General features: G+C 40.0%; 2 protein-coding genes across 7 annotated transcripts in view; one reads left to right on the top strand and one right to left on the bottom strand.

The window, feature by feature from the left end:
- The first annotated feature begins 13,564 nt into the window (after nt 1–13,564).
- Nucleotides 13,565–15,298, top strand: INSM2 (INSM transcriptional repressor 2). Its single transcript, XM_036748390.1, has one exon. The coding sequence runs from the start codon at nt 13,565–13,567 to the stop codon at nt 15,296–15,298; it is 1,734 nt and encodes a 577-aa protein (XP_036604285.1).
- Nucleotides 15,299–17,774: 2,476 nt separating this feature from the next.
- The window catches only part of RALGAPA1 (Ral GTPase activating protein catalytic subunit alpha 1), a 339,477-nt gene continuing 335,966 nt past the window's right edge, over nt 17,775–21,285 (bottom strand). For all 6 annotated transcript variants that reach the window (XM_036751008.1, XM_036751009.1, XM_036751011.1 and 3 more), the window contains one exon: nt 17,775–18,540. In XM_036751008.1, coding sequence (XP_036606903.1) covers nt 18,392–18,540 — 149 coding nt within the window. In that variant the 3' untranslated portion in view covers nt 17,775–18,391. The remainder of the gene's footprint in view (nt 18,541–21,285) is intronic.

The following is a 21,285-nucleotide window of genomic DNA, read 5'->3' as shown; positions in this document are numbered from 1 at the left end:
AGCCACTGGGGGAAAACTGGGACCATACAAAAGCAAATAAGAATAATGGGCTTTTTGAGTTGTAAAAGTGGTATACCCAGGGTCACATGGCTAATAGGTATCCAAGGCTGGATCTGTGACTCTAGACCTGGCTCTCTATCCAATGTGCCAATTATCAGTTTTTGATGTTGAAACATTTGACAATGCAAGAACTTTCTTTTCTGACTATTAAATATCTCTGGCTACTGAAGAGGAGTGAGTTGTAGCACCTCCAGAGGTATAGGAGTTACGTACCATGGCTACTGTATGCCCCCAAGACTGTCCAGGTAAGTCAATTGAATTTGGGGAACCCAAAACACAAGCTTTGGGTAGATACAAAAAAAAAGACCTGAAGGGACCCAAAACAAGCACTGGATGGGAGCTAAGCATTCCTTATAACCAACTGGCTTCCTTGGAATATCTCTGAGATCAGCCTTGAGTCAAGGTATGTGGTGATGAGGGCTGCATCATGGCTATGTGAGTAGAGAGGAAGAGACCCATACCAGAATTCTTAGGATGGTAGAAATGACAAGAGAAAAACAAATCAGAAAGAGTTTCAATGAGGAGTAGAGGATGAAACTGAGGATATGAACCTGAGTAACTGGAAGGATATTTCTGCTGTTGACCTTAAGAAAGTCTAGAAGAGGGGAGGACCTGGAGGGAAAGACAATGAGTTGTTTTAGACATATTGAGTTGAAGATGTTATAAAACATCCAGTTCAAGATGTTGAAAAGGCAATTGGTGATGTAAGACTAGAGCTCAGGAGAGAAATGAGGGCTGGATATACAGATCTGGGAATCCTTTGTATAGAAATGATAATTGAAGCCTTGGGAGATTGTGTTATCACTAAATGAGATAGTTTAGAAAGAGAAGAGGGCCTGACAAAAAAAAAAAATCAATATTTATTTTACATAGTATGACTTTAATGAGTTTGATTTTGTGTCAGTGTAATGGTAATTAGGGTGGGACTTTTTTGTTTTCTCTTTTAGAATGCTAAGGTAATCAAGTACCTTTGGATGAGTCTTGACTTTCAAATGTAATAGCAAGCAAAATGAACTTTTTGTTGTCTTTGTTTTGGAAATGCTTCTTAGCACTAAGGAATCTTCGACTGAATTGGCAGTCTTTGATGACCTGCTCACCAAGGAAGGCCTAGTTCATATGAGTTTGAGTCACATGGTTGTGAGGCTCTTTGACCCTGAAGAAGCATTTAGGTCACATGGGCTTGAGTCACATAGTTGTGATGCCCCTTGATCCTGAGATCTGTATATAAGATCTGAGGTTGGCCTTTTGCCTTTGGGGGCACAGTCATTGAAAGAGTGTTGGTGATGAGACTCTGGGTAGCCATTGAAGCATCCCCCCCACCCAGCTTTGAAAACCCAGATGTTGGTGCTTCTCTCTCTGGTAACTGCTGGTGTATTGCTTGGACCGACAGCTAGAAGCCTGTCTGCTGATTTGTGTTTATTTGCTCTGTTTATATAATGTATGCATGTAATTTCTGTTTGTATTCTCTCTGAAGTTTAGGGTGCTGGCTTTTTCCCCTGAACTAAGTAAATGGTATATGTATGTTTAATTAAAGTGAGATTGTTAACCCCTTAAAGTTGCTTTCCTTAGAAAAGCAAATCAAAGAACCTGTGCTAGCAGCCTTCCTGTGTGATCTTGTTGGTCTTTTGGGTCTTTCACCTCCGCAGCAGCTGCTAGCAACATTGTTATTACAGTATGGCTTGTAAGATGTCTCACTACTTTATAGCCATATCTTTTACATTATATTTTTACATACTATTGTAACAAAACAAAGTAAATTTAACATATACTTAATTGTATACATACTTATTATTGGGTTACAACGCCATTTACCTTGTTGTGGTTGTTTGTCCTTCATTTTTGAAGGGGAACAATGACACCCTCAGGTGACGTCTTGATTCATGTGTGAAATTGATTTAAATGAGGCATGCACAAAGTTGTCCTCTCTCTTCCAGAGTCATTAGAGTCCAGTGGCAAGACAAAAATAAAGATAACTGGCAATGGCCCAGGATGCAGTGGGTGACCTTGGTGTCTTCAATGTCTACAGCACCTGCTTCAGCCTCCTTCATTGTTCTCATCCACCCATTCCACATTCTTCACATGCTGTTTTGAGGCCTATCAATCACCGTCAATCTGATTTAGCCCAGCTGCTGAGATGGTTTACTGAGATGTGGCCACTGTGTGTGCTGCAGCTTCTTGGAGCCACAGATGGACCTTTGGTGGATGAGCGGTCTTGGAAAGGACTCCATAAGCCCTCACAGCAGAGGCACCAGTCCTCCTAGAACACCCCATATATCCCTTTACTCAGGTACAAATGGTTGGAAGTTTCCATAAGTGACTATAAATAATCTTTCATACATATGGATATGACAAAATTTTGGTTTTCTGTCTTTACTTTTCTAGTTCTTTAGTTTTTATAATCACCACTCAACACCACTTTGTCATAGACAATCATATTGACTAAGATCATGGATGTGACTTCTCCAGAGCAGGAATTTCTTGTCCTTGCTGTTCTCCTGCCCCTGGACTGACATGAACTTCTATTCTCTAAGTCCTCTTAGTTCTTCCTCCTCCCCACACCCCTTTTCTTTATTGCTTAGGCCATAGGAGAACAGCATGGTGGTGGGAATAAATAGGTCAGATTAGTTTATTTTAAATTTTATTTTACTATAGCAGTAAAAAAGAAGTTTATTTGAGAAAGTATTTGGAAGATAGAGCCAAGATGGCTAAGTAGCAGGAGGTCTGTACAGCAGAGCACCCTTCCCCAAAACTGCAAATGGACCCAGAAAATGTACCAGACTGAATCCTGGGGAAAACCAGGAGAAGGAAGAGAGAGTCATTTGTCTAGGCCAGCCATTTCCCATAGGGAGAAAGACAAAAAGGCCTGCGGACACTGGAGAAAGTTGGGCCAGGATCAATCTTCGCCCTGACTGAGAAGAGGGCATGCTCCCAGTTGTCCTGTTCCCAGATGGAGAGGCCTTGGCTTTGTACCTATAAAGGAAAAGTTCCCGAGCCAGCAGCAGCAGCAGTAGTTCAGCAGTGTAGTTCAGGCCATACCAGTAGATTAGGGTCTCAGTTGCAGCATCTAACCCAGCCTAGGGAGAAGATGCTGTGAACCCAGAAATGACAAGATTTGGCTATTTGGGGTGAACAAGAGGAAGGAGTTGATGTGAGCCTGAGTGACTGCAAGAGTGAATGAACTCAAGGAAAGTTCAGGAGAGGAGAGAATATGGAGGGAACAATTATGAATTCTGCTTTGAACCTGTCGAGTTTGAGATCCCTGCAGGACATCTGATTCAAGATATCTGAGAGGCAGTAGAAGATTTATGGCTGTGGTTCAGAAGAGGGTGTGGGTCTGGATATGTAGATCTGATAATCATTTCCACAGGGATGATAACTGAACACTTAGGAGCTGGTGGCATATCAAATAAGAAATAGAGTGAAAAGAGAAGGCCTAGGATAGAACCTTGAAAGGTGACCATATTTAGTGAGTGGGATCCGCATGAAGAACCAGGGAAGGAAGCTGAGAAGGAGCATTAAGGCAGGGAAACCGGGAGAGAGCAAAATCTAGATAAAGAGAAACTATCCAGGAGAAGGTAATCCATGGTGTCAAATGCTACAGAAAAACCAAGAAATATTAGAATTGAGAAGAGACTGTTTCTTCCTCCTCCTCCCCTTTTTTTTTGCTTTGCATGCCCAGTTCTTGGCATAGTGACTGGTACACTGCAGGCCCTCAGTAAATGCTTGTTGATTAAAAAAACATATTGGGCATTTTAGGGAGCTTCAAGTTCAATCTGGGTCAACAGTATGAACATGAGCCAAGAAAGCTCATGTTACCAGTTCAGAACATTTGAAGTCACAGTTAATAACAATGATAATAATAAAAAAAATAATAGCTAACATTTATATAGCACTTTAAGGTGTACAAACTGCTTTATGTATGTTATCTCATTTGATCTCTACAACAACCTTGAGAAGTAAGTGCTATCATCATCCCCATTTTATAGATGACAAAACTGAGGATGAGAGAGGTTGTGACTTGCCAAGGGTCACAATTTAAGTAAATGTTTTGAGGCAGGATTTGAACATGGGTCTTCCTGACTCCAAGTCCAGCACAAGTCCATTGTGCCAGCCAAATGCCTCAGCGGTCCCATTGTGCTCTGCCTGGTCAGACTGTAGCTTGAGTTCTGTGTTTAGGTCTAGGCCCCGCATTGTAGGAAGGGCATTCAGACAATATAACGCAGAGTACAGACCAGAATGAGGAGAGGAATAACACCATGCCATGCAAGGATGGTTGGAAAGAAATTGGAGTGTTTAGCTTCAAGAAGATCCAGAGGAGACATGATAGCTGTCAAAGTTTTTAAAGGACAGCCATATGAAAGGAAGTTTAGTCTTGTCTTGGCCCTAGGTGGAAGAATTAGGGGCAATTAATGAAAGGTCCATTTCTATTTGGTATAAGGAAAATTTTTTTAAAGAAAGTTGGCCCCAAATTCCATAGGCCTCAGGAGGAAGTAGCTCTCCCATCTTTAGAAACCTTCAAGCATAGGCATTTTGTAGAGAAGATTCCTGGTCAGGTGTGGTTTTCCTCTGAAGTCTTTTTCAACTCTTGAGATCCTATCATTCCGTGACTAGATGAAATGTAAAGTTTCTCCTAGCTCCAAGCTTATGTAGTCCTAAAACATTAAAAAATATAAAGTCTGGCTAAGCTAACACAGTAATGGAAAGGCGTTTTAGTCAAAATATACGTGATTATATCAGATTCTTTCCTGTTTAGTTAGACAGCAGGAAAATCACTAGGGACCTAAGGGAATTGGGCTAGGATAACGCTGAAGGAAAAGAGGTACAGAAATGGGAGGTTGGAGGAATCAGTTTCATAGTTTTACTTCCTAATAGGTTTATTTATCTTTACCTAGGTAAAGACATATAGCACAGAGGATAGATAGAGCTTTGGGCCTGAAGTTAGGAAGACCTGAGTTCAAATCTAGCTTCAGACACTTACTGACTGTGTGATCCTGGGCAAGTCACTTAACCTGCATTTGCTTCAGTTTCCTCAAATGTAAAATGGAGATGATAATAATAGTACCTACCCAAGGAGAAGAATGACTTAAAAGGCAGAATTAGCCAAATGGAAAAGGAGGTCTGAAAGATCACTGAAGAAAATAATGCCTTCAAAATTAGAACGGAGCAAGTGGAAGCGAGTGACTTTAGGAGAAATCAAGAAATTATAAAACAGAACTGAAAGAATGAAAAGATGGAAGACAATGTGAAATATCTTATTGGAAAAACCACTGACCTGGAGAACAGATCCAGGAGAGATAATTTAAAAATTATTGGATTACCTGAAAGCCACGATCAAAAAAAGAGCATAGACATCATCTTTCAAGAAATTATCAAGGAAATTCTAGGAAATATCAAGGAAAGAAATAGAAATAGGAAAAAATAGGAAATAGAAATATCAAGGAAAGAAAGAAATAGAAAATATCAAGGAAAATCAAGGAAAAAATTATCAAGGAAATTCTAGAATCACAGGGTAAAATAGAAATTGAAAGAATCCACCGATCACTTCTTGAGAAAGAACCCAAAAAGAAAACTCCTAGGAATATTGTAGCCAAATTCCAGAGTTCTCATGTCAAGGAAAAAATATTGCAAGCAGCCATAAAGAAACAATTCAAGTATTGTGGAAACACAATCAGGAAAACACAAGATGTAGCAGCTTCTACATTAAGAGATGGAAAGGCTTGGAATATGATATTATGGAGGTCAGAGGAGCTAGGATTAAAACCAAGAATCACTTACCCAGCAAAACTGAGTATAATACTTCAGGGCAAAATATGGATTTTCAATGAAATAGAGGACTTTCAAGCATTCTTGATGAAAAGACCAGAGCTGAATAGAAAATATGACTTTCAAATACTAGAATCAAGAGAAGCATGAAAAGGTAAACAGGAAAGAGAGATCATAAATAGAACTTATTAAAGTTGAACTGTTTACATTCCTACATGGAAAGATATTTTTAACTCATCAGACCTTTCTCAGTATTAGGCTAGTTGAAGGAAATATTCATATACCTACATACAGAGAGCACAGGATGAGTTGAATATGAAGGGATGATATCTAAAAAAATAAAATTAAAGGGTGAGAGAGGAATATATTGGAAGAAGGAGAAAGGGAGAGATAGACTAGGGTAAATTATCTCACCTAAAAGTGGCAAGAAAAAGCTGTTATAATAGAAGGGAAGAGGAGGTAGTTGAAAGGGAATGAGTGAACCTTGCTCTTATCAGATTTGGTTTAAGGAGAGAATAACATACACATTCAATTGGGTATCTTACCCTACAGGAAAGTAGGGGGAAAGGGGATAAGAGAGGGGGAAGATAGAAGGGAGGGCAGATTGGTGGGAGGTAGTCAAAAGCAAACACTTTTGAAAAGGGACAGGGTCAAAGGAGAAAATTGAATAAAGGGGGACAGGATAGGATGGATGGAAATATAGTTAGCCTTTCACAACATGACTATTATGGAAGTTTTTGCATAACAATATATGTATAACATATTGAATTGCTTGCCTTCTCAAGGAGAGTGGGTAGGGAGGGAAGAAGGAAGAGAACTTGGAACTCAAAGTTCTAAAAACAAATGTTAAAAAATTGTTTTTACATGCAATTGGGAAATAAAATATACAGGATATAGAAATCTATCTCGCCCTACAAGAAAGTAAGGGGAAATGGGATGAGGAGGGGAGTGGGGTGATAGAAGGGAGGGCAGACTAGGGAAAGTGGCAATCAGAATACGTGCCACTTTGGGGTGGGGGGAGAGTAGAGATGGGGAGAAAATTTATAACTCAAAATCTTGCTTGTGGAAATTAATGTTGAAAACTAAAAATAAATTTAAAAAAATAAAGAAAATGACAGAACCAAAAAAAAGGAATTATATCTTTGACCATCCTCTACTTTTCTCCAAAGTATCCTCAGTTGGATGAAAAATACTAGGGATTGTCCCAAGAGAACAGCATAATTAGCCAGTTCTAGATTCTAACAGGTGGTGAAGGAGGATGTTGGCTGTGAGGGGCTGTGCCCATCAGCAGTTTTCATCTTCAGATACCAAACCCAGATCTGGAACCTGAAAAGCTCAGACAAGGGAGTGGCACCATTAAGGCATTGCCCCAGATCAGACCAGTTTGAGACTCTGAAAGTGCCCCAGCCTGCTCCTGAGATCTGTGAATAAGACAACATTCAATACCTCAAGAAAGCAGCAACAGGACCAGCCCAGACCTTACCTCCAGAAGTGCTGCAGAACCCAGACCTAACATCAAATCTGAAGTCAGGAAGCAGGCTGGAAGAATAAACAAGCAAAAAAATCTCACTATAAAGAGCTATTATATAGTATCAGAGAGACTCAAATAAACCCAAGAGAATGACTTCAAAATATCTACTAGGAAGTTTCAGAGAAAAACACAACTTGGGCACAAACTCAACTAGAATTCCTAGAAGAGATAAAGCAAGTTAAGAAAAAAGAACTAAAGCATATTTTTTATAAATGGAATAAAGCACCTGAGGGAAAAATGTAAAAGAAATTAAAATCATGAAAGAAAGAGCTGGAAAGGGAATTAAGAGCTTGTCAACAAGTACAAAACCTTGCCATAGCAACAAACTCCCTGAAAATTTGAATGGACCAAACAGAAGTCAATGACTTCATGAGGCATCAAGAAATATTTTTAAAAAACCCAAAAGACTGAAAAAATAGGAGAAAATATAAGCTATCTTGTAACAAAAGCAATTCATCTGAAAAACAGATTGAGGAGAAAAAAATGTAAGAATTATTGGACTATCTGAACACCATGAATAAAAGAGACCAGACATGCTATTTCAAGAAATCTTTAAAAAAGCTATCTGGATCTCTTAGAAGCATAGGGCAAAGTAGAAATAGAAAGATTTCACTAGTTGCCTCCTGAAAGCAACCACCAAATGAAAACTCCCAGGAATATTATAGTTAAAATCCAGAACTTCCAGGTCAAAGAAAAAATTCTGCAAGTAGAGTGAACCAAAAATTCAAGTACTAAGCAGTCACAGTCAGGATCACACATGATTTAGCTATTATCACAACAAAGGAGTGGGGAATACAACATTCCAGAAAGCAAATGGTATTGGCTTACAGTCAAGATTAACTTACCGAGAAAATTGAATATAATGTTAGAGAAGAAAAAATCAATCTTGAAAAAAAATAGTGGTCTTCCAATTATTTCTGTTGAAAAGACTAGAATTGTGGAGAAACTTTAAAGTTCAAACACAAAAGTTAAGGGAAACATAAAAAGGTACATGAATGAAACATGAATAAACAATGATAAAGGAGTAAACAAAGATAAACTGCTTATATTCATATAGTGGGAAATGAAATCTATATCATCTCTGAGCCCTATCACCCTCAGAGTTTGTAGAAGGGAGTCCAATTAGGCAGGACCTGAGAGTCATTCTGTTACGTCTTGATGATCTTAAGAAAAGAATGGAAAGAAGAGAAGAAGAAACTGGTGGGAGAAATGAAAGGAAAATGAGGGAAAATTATCTCACATGATCAGGTTATAACAGTAGACAACAATACAAAAGAGGAGAAGAGGGTGAGGAGGAGTGACTGACGCTTGAACCTCACTCTCATCTGAACTGGTCAAAGATGGGAAGAACACACACACACACACACACACACGCACAGAAACACATTTTACTCAACAGTAAAATAGAAGGGAAAAAGGAGAAGAGAGGAGAATGGGGAGAAAAGGAGGGGAAGATAAGAGAGAGATTAGTTCTAAGCAAAACAACCTATTTATAGGATATTTATAGCTCTTTTTGTTGGAGCAAAGAATGGGAATCTGAAGGGGTGCTCATAAATTAGGGAATAGCTGAAGAAATTATGTATATAAATGTGATGGAATACTATTTTACTAAACTTTATCAGCATAATAATCAACCAGGATTCAAGAGGACTACCGATGAGACATGATACTCATATCTTGAGAGAGAAATGAAAAATTCAGAATGGAGAATGAAACAAATATTTTTTCTGGATGTGGCCTACGTGGAAATTAGTTTTGATTGACTATATATATTTGTAATTGATTTTACTGTTCTCATGTTATCATCTGCCTAGGGGTGGGAGGTGGGGGAGAGAATGTGAGAAGGTGGATATTGGGTGATTAATGTGTGTGTGTATGTGTGCATAAAACTTGGAAACTATACACACATAATACAGAGACATGTATATGTACATACATATAAACTTGAAAGCATAACACAGACATACATGTGTGTGTGTGTGTATAAATATATATATATATATATATGCATGCATACAAAATTTGTGAAATTCCTGAGAACATGTTGCCCACCTCCTGAAAGAAAGATGATGGACATATATTTTTTAGACATGATCGATGAGAAATTTTGTTTTGTTTGACTATATATATTTGTAACAAGGATTTTCTTTTTCTTTCTTTCCCAGTGGGGTAGAGGAAGGGAAGTGAGAGGGAGGGAAAGCCTATCTTTGTTTGAAAATAAAATTTAATTAAAAAAGATATCTGTGTGATATCTGGTTTGAGATGTCCAATGGGCTATTAGAAATGGGAAGTTAAAGGTTAGTAGGGAAGTGATGGTTGGATAAGTAGATTTGACAATTATTTGCATAAAGATGATAACTGAATCCATGTGAGCTGAGGAGATCACGAAGTGGAATAGTATAGAAGAAGAAGAGACAGAATCCTGTGAGAGCCATGGTTATCAGGTGTGACCTGGATGAAGATCCAGCAAAGGAGACTGAGAAGGATATTTAAAAAACCAGAAAAACCAAAAACAACTTACATGGTCATTTGATGTGGTGATTCCAAAATAAGCATTTTGACTCCAAAATCTTTGAATTTGCACATCTTTTAATTCTTCAACTCCTCCAATCATACTACTTGCTAGGAAAAAATACCTTTACTGGGAAGTATACATTGTCCATGACTAATGGCTAGTTTTTTCTGCAGTTAAAATTTAGCTTTTAATTTTTTGTATTCTATTTTGATCTAATTAGGAGGCCTCCAGTGCATAATCTCTTTCCTGCTTCTCTTTATTTCTATCACAGATTCTAATAACTATAACCTACCATATGTTATAAGTCATGTTGGCATAGTGGAAAGATCTCTGAATCTGGAGTAAAAAGATTTGGGCCTTAAATCACTCGCTTAAACTCTGTGGCCATTGGCAAGTCACTTAAATTTTCCTATGACTAAGTTTCCTCCTCTGCAAAATGAAAGCAATAATGCATGTTCTATGGACTCAAGTGATACTGGCTTCCTTGCTGCGCTTTGAACATGGTTTCCAAATACAAGTCACTAAGTCTCATCTAGACTGTAAGCACCTTGATTGCACCAAGTGTCACATTTCTTTTTTTCTTAGCCACATCCTTTTACAAATTGCTGTTCCTGTGGTAGGGTCTGTTTGATACTATGAATATGTAAGTACCATGTAACCCTGATTAAGATGTTGATTTTAATCCAGGTCACACATGCTAACCATAAGTGCCCCACAAAGTTCTGTCCTGGGACATCTTCTCTTCTCCCTTTACAATATCTCACTTGGTGATCTCAGCAGTTCCCATGCTTTCAATTATTATGCTGATGATTCTCAAAACTACTTAACCAACCACAGCTTCTCTGTTGATTTTTTAAAATAAATTTATTTGTTATTTTTAGTTTATAACGCTCAGTTCCACAAGTTTTTGGGTTCCAAATTTTCTCTCCCTTCCTCTCCTCCCCCTCCCCCCACCCAAGACTGCATGTAATCCAATGCAGGTTCTACATATACCTTCCCATTGAACTTATTTACATAATAATCCAGTTGTAAAGAAGAATTATAACCAATGGAATGAATCACGAGAAAGAAGAAACAAAACCAAAAAAGAAAGAAAAAAAGAGAGCAAATAGTTTGCTTCAATCTACATTCAGACTCCACAGTTCTTTCTCTGGATGTGCATAGCTCTTTCCATCATGAGTCCTTTGGAGCTGTCGTTGAACCTTGCATTGATAAAGGGAGCCAAGTCTATCAAAGTTAGTCCTTATAGATATTCTCTGTTGATCTTGTTGCCTGTTGGATATATCAAACTGGATGTCCCAGAGACATGAAACTCAACATGTCTAAAACTGAACTCATTGCTTCCCTGCCCCCAAATATCCCTTCTTCCTAATTTCCCTATTGCTGTTGAAGGTACCCTCATCCTTCCAGTCACCCACTCTCCAAAACTAGGGGCCATCCTCAGCTCCTCACTCTCACACCCTCCCCCCATATCCAGTCTATCATCATGGCCTATCAATTTTGCCTTCTCAACATCTCTCACATTAGCCCTCTTCTCTCTTGTGACATTTCTACCATCCTGGTGCTGGCCCTTATCATTTCTTGCTTGGTCCATTGCAATAGCCTGCTAGTTGATCTGCCTGTCACAAGTCTCTCTCCACTCCAGTCTATCTTCTACTCAACTGTCAAAGTAAAGCACAGATCTAACTATGTCACCCCAATACTCAATAAACTCCAGTGACTCCCTGTCACCTCCAGGGTCCTCTGGCATTCAAAGCTCTTCATAACCTGCTCTCCCAGCTTTTCTAATCTTCTTTTACCTTACCTCTCACACATACTCTGCAATTTAGTGATACTGGCCTCTTTTGCTGTTTCTTGAACAAGATACTCCATCTCCTGACTCTGGGGAATTTTCACTGGCTGTTACCCATATTTGGAATGTTTTCTCTCCTCATCTTTGTCTCCTGACTTTTCTGGATTTCTTCAAGTCCCAATTAAAATTCTATCTTCTATAGGAAGGTTTCATGATCCCTTTTAATTCTAGTGGCAACTAGGTGGTGCAGTGAGTAGAGCAATGGGCTTGTAAATCAGGAAGTCTTTAAATAAAATCTAGCTTCAGACATTTACTAGCTATATGACCCTGGGCAAGTCACTAAATCTCATCTGTCTCAGTTTCATCAACTGTAAAATGGACTTCATAATAGCACCTACCTCTCATGGTTATTGTGAGAATCAGAGGTGGTAATATTTGCAAAGTTCCTGGTACGTAGTAGGCCGTTAATAAATGGTTGTTTCCTTCATAGTGTCTTCCCTCTCTGTTGATTATCTTGTATATAGCTTATTCGTGCATAATAAACATTAACAAGTATTTACTGCAGACTGAGGTGTTAAGACATATCTTTGTGTGGAAGAAGAGTAAAGCGTGAAGAAAGAAATTACCTTATCTGAGAAAGCTACCCTTGCCCCCACAATATACATCAGAGACATACTGTACTCCTTAACTAATAAGACACTGAAATGTCTAGTTTCTTGAGCCTTAAAGGTTTGCTAGGAAGCACAATCTCCACCCTTAATCACAAATAAAATCTTATGCTGTCAGAGACTGGAAGTCTCAAGCAATGGTAGATGTGAGACATGCTGCAACAGCAAATTTAGGAATCAGTAGGTTAATTCACTCTGTTTTTCCGTTGTCTCTCTGTGCAAGTAGAGTTCAGTGCAAGTAGAGAGATATTTCACCTGTTACCAATTTACACACCCCTTCTTCTAAGCTTCCCACAGATATCCTGCGATCTCCTTTCCTTTACTCTTCCCTCATTCTTTCGCTGATATAGACCACCAAATACCCTGTTACCCACCCAGTCAAAGGACCTTCTGGGCTGACTAGGCCTTCCTAGCACAGTCACAAAAAGGAACCCAAATGCCGCCCATGGCCACAAATCTGTCTCTTCTTCTCTGAGGCTTCTTCTGTCGCAGTCCCCACACCTCAATTCTTTCTCACAGGCCTGAGGTGCTGGAAGAGGAGGAGAATTCCTGTCGCTTTCTCATCTCTAGAAAGTCTCCCATTTTTTTCTCGGGGCCAGGCTGCGGTAGGGTAAGGAGGCTCCAGCTGTCAGGGGCTAACGAGACTCTCTCTTTGTCAACGAGAAGGAAGGAGGGCCAGGAGCAGAGAACCGAGGGTGTAATAGTGGGCTGGCTAAGAAGGTGGGGAAGGCTGAGGGCGTCGTGCCTCCCACATACATTGACAGGCTTACCTTCCCGCGGGTTTCCCGCTCCTTCACCTCCATTCTGAATTAGTGTGACAGGCCATCCTAGTCAGGTATCATTCTAACCCTGGACTGGAAGTAAATGATTTTGCTATATGAGGGAGATAATGCTGTTTGAACTCGGGGAAGGCGTGGCGAAGCAGTCAAGCTCTCCCCCTCCCTCCGGGAGCTTATCCAACCACCAAGGTAGCCAGCCTGGGCAGCTGCGAGCTGAGACCCTGCCCGCCCGCCCCCCTCCCCCTCTCCGGCACAGGTTTCTACTCCTGATTGGGCAGCACCTTCCCAACCCAGAGCGAGGTTGACTGCCCCCTCTGCCTAGCTGGCGTCTCATCTATAAAGGCCGGAACATGACGGCTGTAGCAACGTCCTGCTCCAGTCTCGGGTCCTGCAGCCTCCACCTCTCACTTTTCCTCTTCGCTCTCAGTTTAATTCTCACATTCTCCCAACCCCATCATGCCGAAGGGCTTTCTGGTGAAACGAACCAAGAGGCTGGGAGCTTCTTACCGCGTGCGTCGGGTGGAAAGGGACTTTCAGCTGCTGGGGCCCCAAGAGGCACCTCCTTTCCCTGGAACAGCTTCCCCTAGTCCCCAAGGAAGCGTGAAGGGTACGGAGCGGTTGGAGTTCTCATTGGAAAAGGTAGAAAAGGAGGAGAGCGAGGCGGTTTCGAGACTGTCAGCTCCTGTGCGCACTTCTTCCTGCCTAGGGACCGGAGGAAGTAGCGGACCAGGCCCGCGCGAAAGCGCTGAGTGGGGGCTGGGCGGAGGTTCGACCCCTGGTCCCAGTCCCAGCCCAGCGAAGCCGGCGGGTGCGGAGTTGCGAGGGACATTCCTGGAGCGCTGCCTCAGTTCTCCTGCTTCGGCTGAGTCCTTTCCGGGAGGCACAACAGCCGCGGTTGCTTTCTCTTCCACAGTAGCACCTGCTTCTGCTCCATCTTCGGTGGAGCAGCTTTTGATGCCACTTCTGGCACCTTTCCCAGAAGCTGTTCCAAAGCCGGACTCAGCTCCCCTCACTGTCACTCTTCAGGGACTGAAGCGGGGTACTGGGGGCGACCGTCGTGACAAGGGACCTCCTGGACCTATGTCAGTGTCAGTGTCTGGAACAGCAGTGCCAGGTGCCAAGAAGCCAAAGGCTATGAGGAGGTTGAGCTTTGCGGATGAAGTAACCACATCCCCAGTCCTGGGGTTGAAAATCAAGGAGGAGGTGCCTGGGACCCCATCCCGAGGCCTTGAAGGCAGCCGAACGCCTCTGGGTGAATTCATTTGCCAGCTGTGCAAGGAACAGTATGCAGACCCTTTTGCACTGGCTCAGCACCGATGCTCTCGCATAGTGAGAGTTGAGTACCGCTGTCCCGAATGCGACAAGGTCTTCAGCTGCCCAGCCAATCTCGCCTCCCACCGCCGGTGGCACAAGCCACGTCCTGCCAATGCTGCCACAACTGTTCCCGGGGACCCGAAGGCTCTTCCCTCGTTTTCTTCCTCCGCTTCATTGTCTCCTGATTGCAGCAGCATCGCACCTTTACTGCCAGAGGGTAAGGAGAATAGCAGAGAGAAAAGGACTGAAGGTCAGCACCCTCTTATTCGGGACAGCTCCCGGACTGATCAGCATCTAGACAGTTCCAGCTCCACAGCTACCCTCCTCCAGGACGTCAAGGTCACTCAGCACCCTGAGCCCCAGCTACCACAGGGCCCATTTACTGAAAGGGAGTCTGGGCGTCGCGTCCCGGGTACAGGAAAGGGTCCCGGAGATGGGGTATCTGAGGTTTTCTTGTGCCCGTATTGCCACAAGAAGTTCCGCCGTCAAGCTTACTTGCGCAAGCACTTGGGCACCCATCAGGCGGGGTCAGCCCGAGCGCTGACCCCTGGCTACAGTACTGAGCAGAGCTTGCAGCTTGCTTTCCCATGCCCACTTTGTGGGGCGCACTTTCCCTCTGCCGACATCAGAGACAAGCACCGGTTGTGGCACGCAGTGCGGGAGGAAATGCTATTGCCCGCTTTGGCGGGGGCGCCTCCAGAGGGGCCAAATGGAGGTAGAGGAGCTGACGGAGATACTCAACAGATCTTTCCGTGCAAGCACTGTCCTTCCACCTTCTTCAGTTCCTTGGGTCTAACTCGACATATCAACAAATGTCACCCTTCGGAAAGCCGGCAGGTGTTGCTGCTCCAGATGCCACTAAGACCCGGTTGCTGAGTACGTAGAGAAACAAGATTGGGACAGGGACAGGAAGTAAGAAATGGACATTGTGAATGGCTGCGGGACCAACTGGTAAAAGTGCCCCTCCCCCACCTTCTTTTTCCTTACCTCCTTTTCTTTCCTTAAAAGCTTCCTGGAGCTCAACTGGAGACCCTAAAAAGTTCTATGTGACTTGTTAATTCTTATGGAAAGTCTCGATGAAGACTTATCTGTGTCTAGAAAGGACTTTCCTTCTTTTTAAGGCCACTCAACGCAGTTATTACTGATTTTGCTTCCGTTGTCATAGCAGGCACCCATATAATTTCTCTCTGAATGGGCTCAGATAAATTTTCACTGTACATTCTGTGAAAAGAAAAATAGTGATTGGTGCCAAACTTGCAGAAAACAAAAAAAAGAAGCAAGGTTTCAAGCGAGCTGTGGCTGTGGGCAAAACCGAGTTTAAGTGAAATTCAGAGGGCTTTTGTTTCAGATCTTGAGTTCCCTGTGAACATCCTCCCAACCTCCTAATTCCATCAAACTCATCCACCCCAAAGAAAGTGGGTAAAGTGCTAATTGACTGTAACAAAGATTATTTCGACTCGAGGTATGCTCCCCTCCCCCCTTCACTTTTGTGTAAGGTAAACTTGCTTAACTATTTAAAAATAGCTAAAAGAAAAACACATTAGACTGGTTTCCTGAAGTTAAAATTTTACCCCTTTAGTAACATTTCACTCAATCTGTGTAACACTTTTGTTGGTAACTTTATTTCTTGTACTAAATATGAACCTACAATAATATGTAATCCACCATAAAACTGAAAGGCAATTCATTTAACATTTTTTTCCCCTAACTCCGTGGCTTTTGAATTGCTTTTTGTAAACCATGATCAATGTACATTCTATACATCCTTGTCCTTGCTTCTATTAGTCAGAGGTGTATGGTGCTCACCAAATAAATATGATTAGCTTGTGTCTTGTGTGTTGTTTGTCCTTACCTTCACATGTAGCATTTAAAATCCACTGAAAGACACTGGGCAAAAGAGAAGGCAGAAATCATTTTAAATAGGGACTGGAATAATTTTCCTTTTAAATAACCTAAATTCCAGGAGGAAATGGATACAATATACTCTGTAAACACTTCTCCATTAAATGTTAGTCTTCAGAAAGTTAATTTTCCTCTGGAATATTGACTTTCCACTTTTTTTTTTAAAGTTAGGTTCAAATTTGGTTTTAATTTGAATGCTTTTTTTTTTAAACTGGAGGCTTATGGTTTACTTGTCCCAAATTTCATTGTTTCCAATCTATACTATCATAGTTTCTTGGTGTTAAAAAAAATTTTTTTTGAGAGCACATTGGAAACGAGTTGACTTCTTTCCATAACTCTTCACCGTAGGGTAGGCTTCTGTATTATTTCAGCTTGTTCCTTAACTTTTTGAACTCCATAGTCTAATACACTCCTCTAATAAAGCTACTTTCCACAGCTAAACAGGGGGCTTTCTTTGTCTCCAATTTTTATTTCTGCTTACCAACAAGATATCCGTTTTTGACATTTAACCAGAAAGATGTGAATTATTGCCTTAAAAAAATCTAACCCCTTTTTCTATAAAGTTTTGGTTTATCACATGAAAGGAGCAGCATTAACAAAAGCTTATTTGAGAAATTAAAGTAGCAAGCAACTGAGATGATTACTGGCATAACTCAAACTGCAGGGAGAGAAGACACTGCGGGTAAACTTAATTTAGGGAGATGTATTGTGAACTGGGTTCAAAGTACACCCCCAGAAAGAGAATTCAGATCCAATTTTAAGTGAGAAGATAAACTAAATTCATGCTTTACTGTCTATTAATCACAGAAATAAGAACAACTCTACTCGATACCTAAAATGCATAAAACACTAAAGCTCAATCAACACTCAAGAACAGGAATTGGTAAGAATAATTTTTTATTGTATTATTAAATATTGTCATCTTTTCTTTAACAATTACAAATCTGTAGATACTACATGAATGACCATACATAATTTATATTTCTGTAGTTGCCTGTATGATGTATTTACACATGCAGTTAGAACCAATGCCATGCTACATTTCCTTAGGAGATGCTACTCAACACAAAATACGAGCAGCTCATCTGTTGTAGGAAAATACCTCTGGAGGAATGGATTGTGCACTAATCCACACCTCTAAAACTCAATATTAACAATAGATTAAAGTATGACTCCTGGATAATATTCCCTTATCTTCTTTAATAGTACACATAATTTTGAGCAAGGAAGTTACATTGGAAAAATACTTCTTTTTCCATATATAAGAAAAAAACTATTGATCCATCAAGATCCTGTGGCCAGATGATTAGGGCCACAATTTCAAAACAGAATGGCATTGAACAGTGATACCATTTTAAAAGGGAAATGTTATAAAAAATAATTGGAAGGCAAGCATAAGTCAGAGTGCAGCACAGTGATTTTTCTCGTTTGTTTTTTTTTTTTTTTGATTTGTCATGGTATTACCCACATGGCTAGGAAATGACATACTGTTTTGGGAAAGAAAACCTAATACTAAAAAAAATTTTCAAGTGAAAACTAAAATACTAAAAGACCATTTATTATAATTATTTTATTTTCATAACATAAATAATCTATACACATCCTGTGTATGAACAAATTTGTGTCTTTTGCTTGGACTTTACAAATGCTTAAATTTAAAATTGTACATTTAAAAAAATTGTACATATTTAGCTTGCTAAGAAAGTTACAATGGGGGCACAATAAATAAGTGAGATAATTTTCTCCAATTACATTTTGGTTCACTGTTAACCATGGAATTAAAAGTGACAATTTAGACATAATTATCAAGAAAATTAAAGGGTACAGTATATAAACTGCACCTAAAAAAGTGGAAGCTTAGAGTGTAACTAAAAATCCCACAGCAATCTCGAAGCTAAAATATTAAGTTACAAATAAAATATTAGTGTTTTCTAAAATAAGTGTACAAGGAAGAAGCATGTGTGTGATGGTTCTGGCTAAATTCTGGAGGAAAATATAGTCAGTGCTAATTCAACTGCTCAAGACTAATGTTCATCGTTCAAAAAAGCTGCAGAGTTGCTTGTCTCCTTAGGATTTATTGGCAGAGCCAGAGGAGCGGCGAAGCTTCATAGACATTCGGCTCTTGCTGGTTCGTGGAGACATTGGAGAAGCTAAGTCGGTCCCATCCATCTGCGATGCTGTTGGAGTTTCACTGGATAGAGTCTCCGGGCAGGAGCCTGTGGGAGACAGTAGGAGACAAACCTGTTAGTACCAATGTCCCAGCAATGTACCCCATTTTAAAAAAAGAATCTTTCTGATAAACAACACTTATTCATTATAAAGTCCTATTAAGTATTGTAAACTCACTGAAAGCCACCATGTCAGCAGGAAAAAACCATCAAATTGTGGGGAGAACCAACCAGAGTACCCCAAGTAGCAGCAATGGGAAGCAATTTCCTTGCAACCAGGAAGGGGAAGGGATCTAGAGCCACCATCAGCATGCAGGGTTCAAGATGCAGGTGAGTAGGACTAGTTCCTTTAGAGTAAGCTTCAGAGTGTAGGCATTCGCTGCTTAAATTTAATACTCTGAAATAGTCCTAAAAAGCTAGAAGGTCAAACTAAAGTCATTAAAAGTATTAAGTAATTTCCTTTATGGAAAGAACCACAGCAAATTCTTGTATAACAAAGATTCTAAAATCAAAATCTGTCTAAATGGAAAAACTGTTTCAAAAAATGCCATAATTTAAGACAGATCAACAGTACTGTTTCTTTTATTTGAGATTTCCAGTTCTTCCACACAAAAAAAGGTAACCAGAGGAAACAGATCTGAAAATAAATTAAAAAAAAAGGACAAAGAAAAAGAGGGAAACAAGTGAAAATTTTTTAGCCATTGAGACTAAAGCCCTTGTTATTAAGAAAGTTAGTTCTTCCCATTTAAATGTTTCCATAGAGTGTAGTTCACTTCTGAACAAAGCAAAAAAACAAAAATCCACCAAAAAACTTGCAGAGACAACAAAGAAAAAGTTGCAAGAATGATGCAGTCGCAGTCTAGTGTTATTGTAGCCTACAGTTCCCAAAGCCTTTATTTAGACTCTTCATTATCATTCTTTAAAGGTAATAGTGCTCATGTATAATGACAAGATCACAGATCTAGAACTGTAAGGTCCTTAGAAATCATTTAGTTCAACCCCCTCATTTTACAGATGAGGAAACTGAGGCCCAGAAAGGTTAAGCTCATGCATGTAAACAGCAGAGCCAGTACTTGGATCAGGTTCTCTGACTTCAAATATAGCCTTCTATTATGCCACACTGCCTAGCATGGAAATCTGACTACTGATATTTATTAAAATATCAAATGGTATAATATCCTTTGCAACTAATAAATTGGGTAATGAACACATATTCCTAATTAGGTATTATAATAAGTGGCAGTCTCAGACTTTTGCTACTGCTTAAAACTTTCCAATTATAATCTATTTCTCAATTTACTTTTGCCTTTATTCATTTGCAAAACTGAATTTATAAATGGTAATAAGGCAAAGTAAAAATTTTCATAGGGATGTGGGTCCTGCGGAGATGCCAGTAAACTTAAGTGCATTTAGTAAATCTCATCACAACTCAAAAGTTTCTACAGTACTGAGGAGGCTAAGTATCATAAATGTATTGAAGAACAAATGCACATGCCTTAAGTATTTGGTCAAGCAAAATCCAGGTCAACTTTCCCCCTTCTAAATGGGGATGTTTCAACATTCATTCTTTCTTAACTAGGATTATAATGACCTACACACCCTAAAATATAAAGAAATGTGTCATTCCCCTCTTACTAACTTGGGTGAACCATTAGAGCCCATGAACCACTGGCCCCCTTCAGAAAAGCATTGCAGACAGGAGGCAGACAGAGGGTAGATGGGAGCCCATGCTTGTCTGGTAGAGCACACCATTCCCAGCAAGAATGAGAGGGCTTCCTTTGGCTTTTTTACCTTGAGATGGCCAATGCTTTCTAGTGGAGGTTTGGGGAGGAAGAGAACTATCACTGCATTTCTTTCTTTGTTGTTAATGAAGAAATGATGAAAGAGTAGAGAGAAGTGAGGAAACAGGAGAGAAGATAGATATAATAGATATGAGACACACGGCAGGGTTTGACAGGTATTAACTGAGGAACAGAGAGGAGAGTAATCAGGTTTTGGTTAAATAACATAATTGAGAGCATGGTTAGGGTGATGAATGGTTTCACAGTCAAAGAGCTATTTTGTAAATCCAACATATTGTACTTACCAACTAAGAGTTACACAGGAAGACAGAAAAGAAGAAGAAAAAAGAAGTCTATAAAACAGTCCAAATCCAGTGGCCTTCTAATGCGTCTCCAGAATCATGGCATGTTATCTTAACCACTTTACTCTCAATCTATATAAAATTCAACAAAAATAAACAAGAATCTCTCCTAATGGAAACTCCACCAAATCCACATGTGACTGAATAGAGCTTCTTGGTATTTCGTTGTCATTACTTTTAGCATATGACAACATTTGAATTTATAGACCCCACAGCAGCTTCTTGTCTGATCATTCCCATTAAATTCAAACAAATAATCTGCAATGCACATATGCTAATTTTCAAAGGCACTGGAAAGAAAAATGTATAAAATGACTTTAATATTCTATTCTAAGCAAGATGTGACTTTTGTAGTGTGAGATGTTAATTTGAATGTTAATGTTCATTTTACTACTTGTTATTTGCTAGGAGAACACAAGTTATAAAGTTTGCAGGCTATTACATTAAAAAAATAAATATTAATGTCATATCATTGGACACAGGATGTTTCTATAGAAAGCTAATAATATGAATCATGCTCTAGCCTGTCCTCCCCACCAAAAAAAAAAATCCATGTGGTTTGCTGTTACCAGTTAACACCATCATTACAAATAGCCCTAATCGATATGGCTGTAATGATTTGCAGTCATTGTAGTGAGAATGATAAGTTA

Source organism: Trichosurus vulpecula, chromosome 3, assembly GCF_011100635.1.
Source record: "Trichosurus vulpecula isolate mTriVul1 chromosome 3, mTriVul1.pri, whole genome shotgun sequence".
In the NCBI taxonomy this organism is placed as follows: Eukaryota; Metazoa; Chordata; class Mammalia; order Diprotodontia; family Phalangeridae; genus Trichosurus; species Trichosurus vulpecula.
Note: the sequence above shows the minus strand (reverse complement) of the source record. Positions and strands in the feature narration are given on the sequence as shown.

Bases quoted from the DNA above. Each gene is read 5' to 3' on its own strand.
- INSM2 (XM_036748390.1), top strand. From the start codon at position 13,565: ATGCCGAAGGGCTTTCTGGTGAAACGAACCAAGAGGCTGGGAGCTTCT.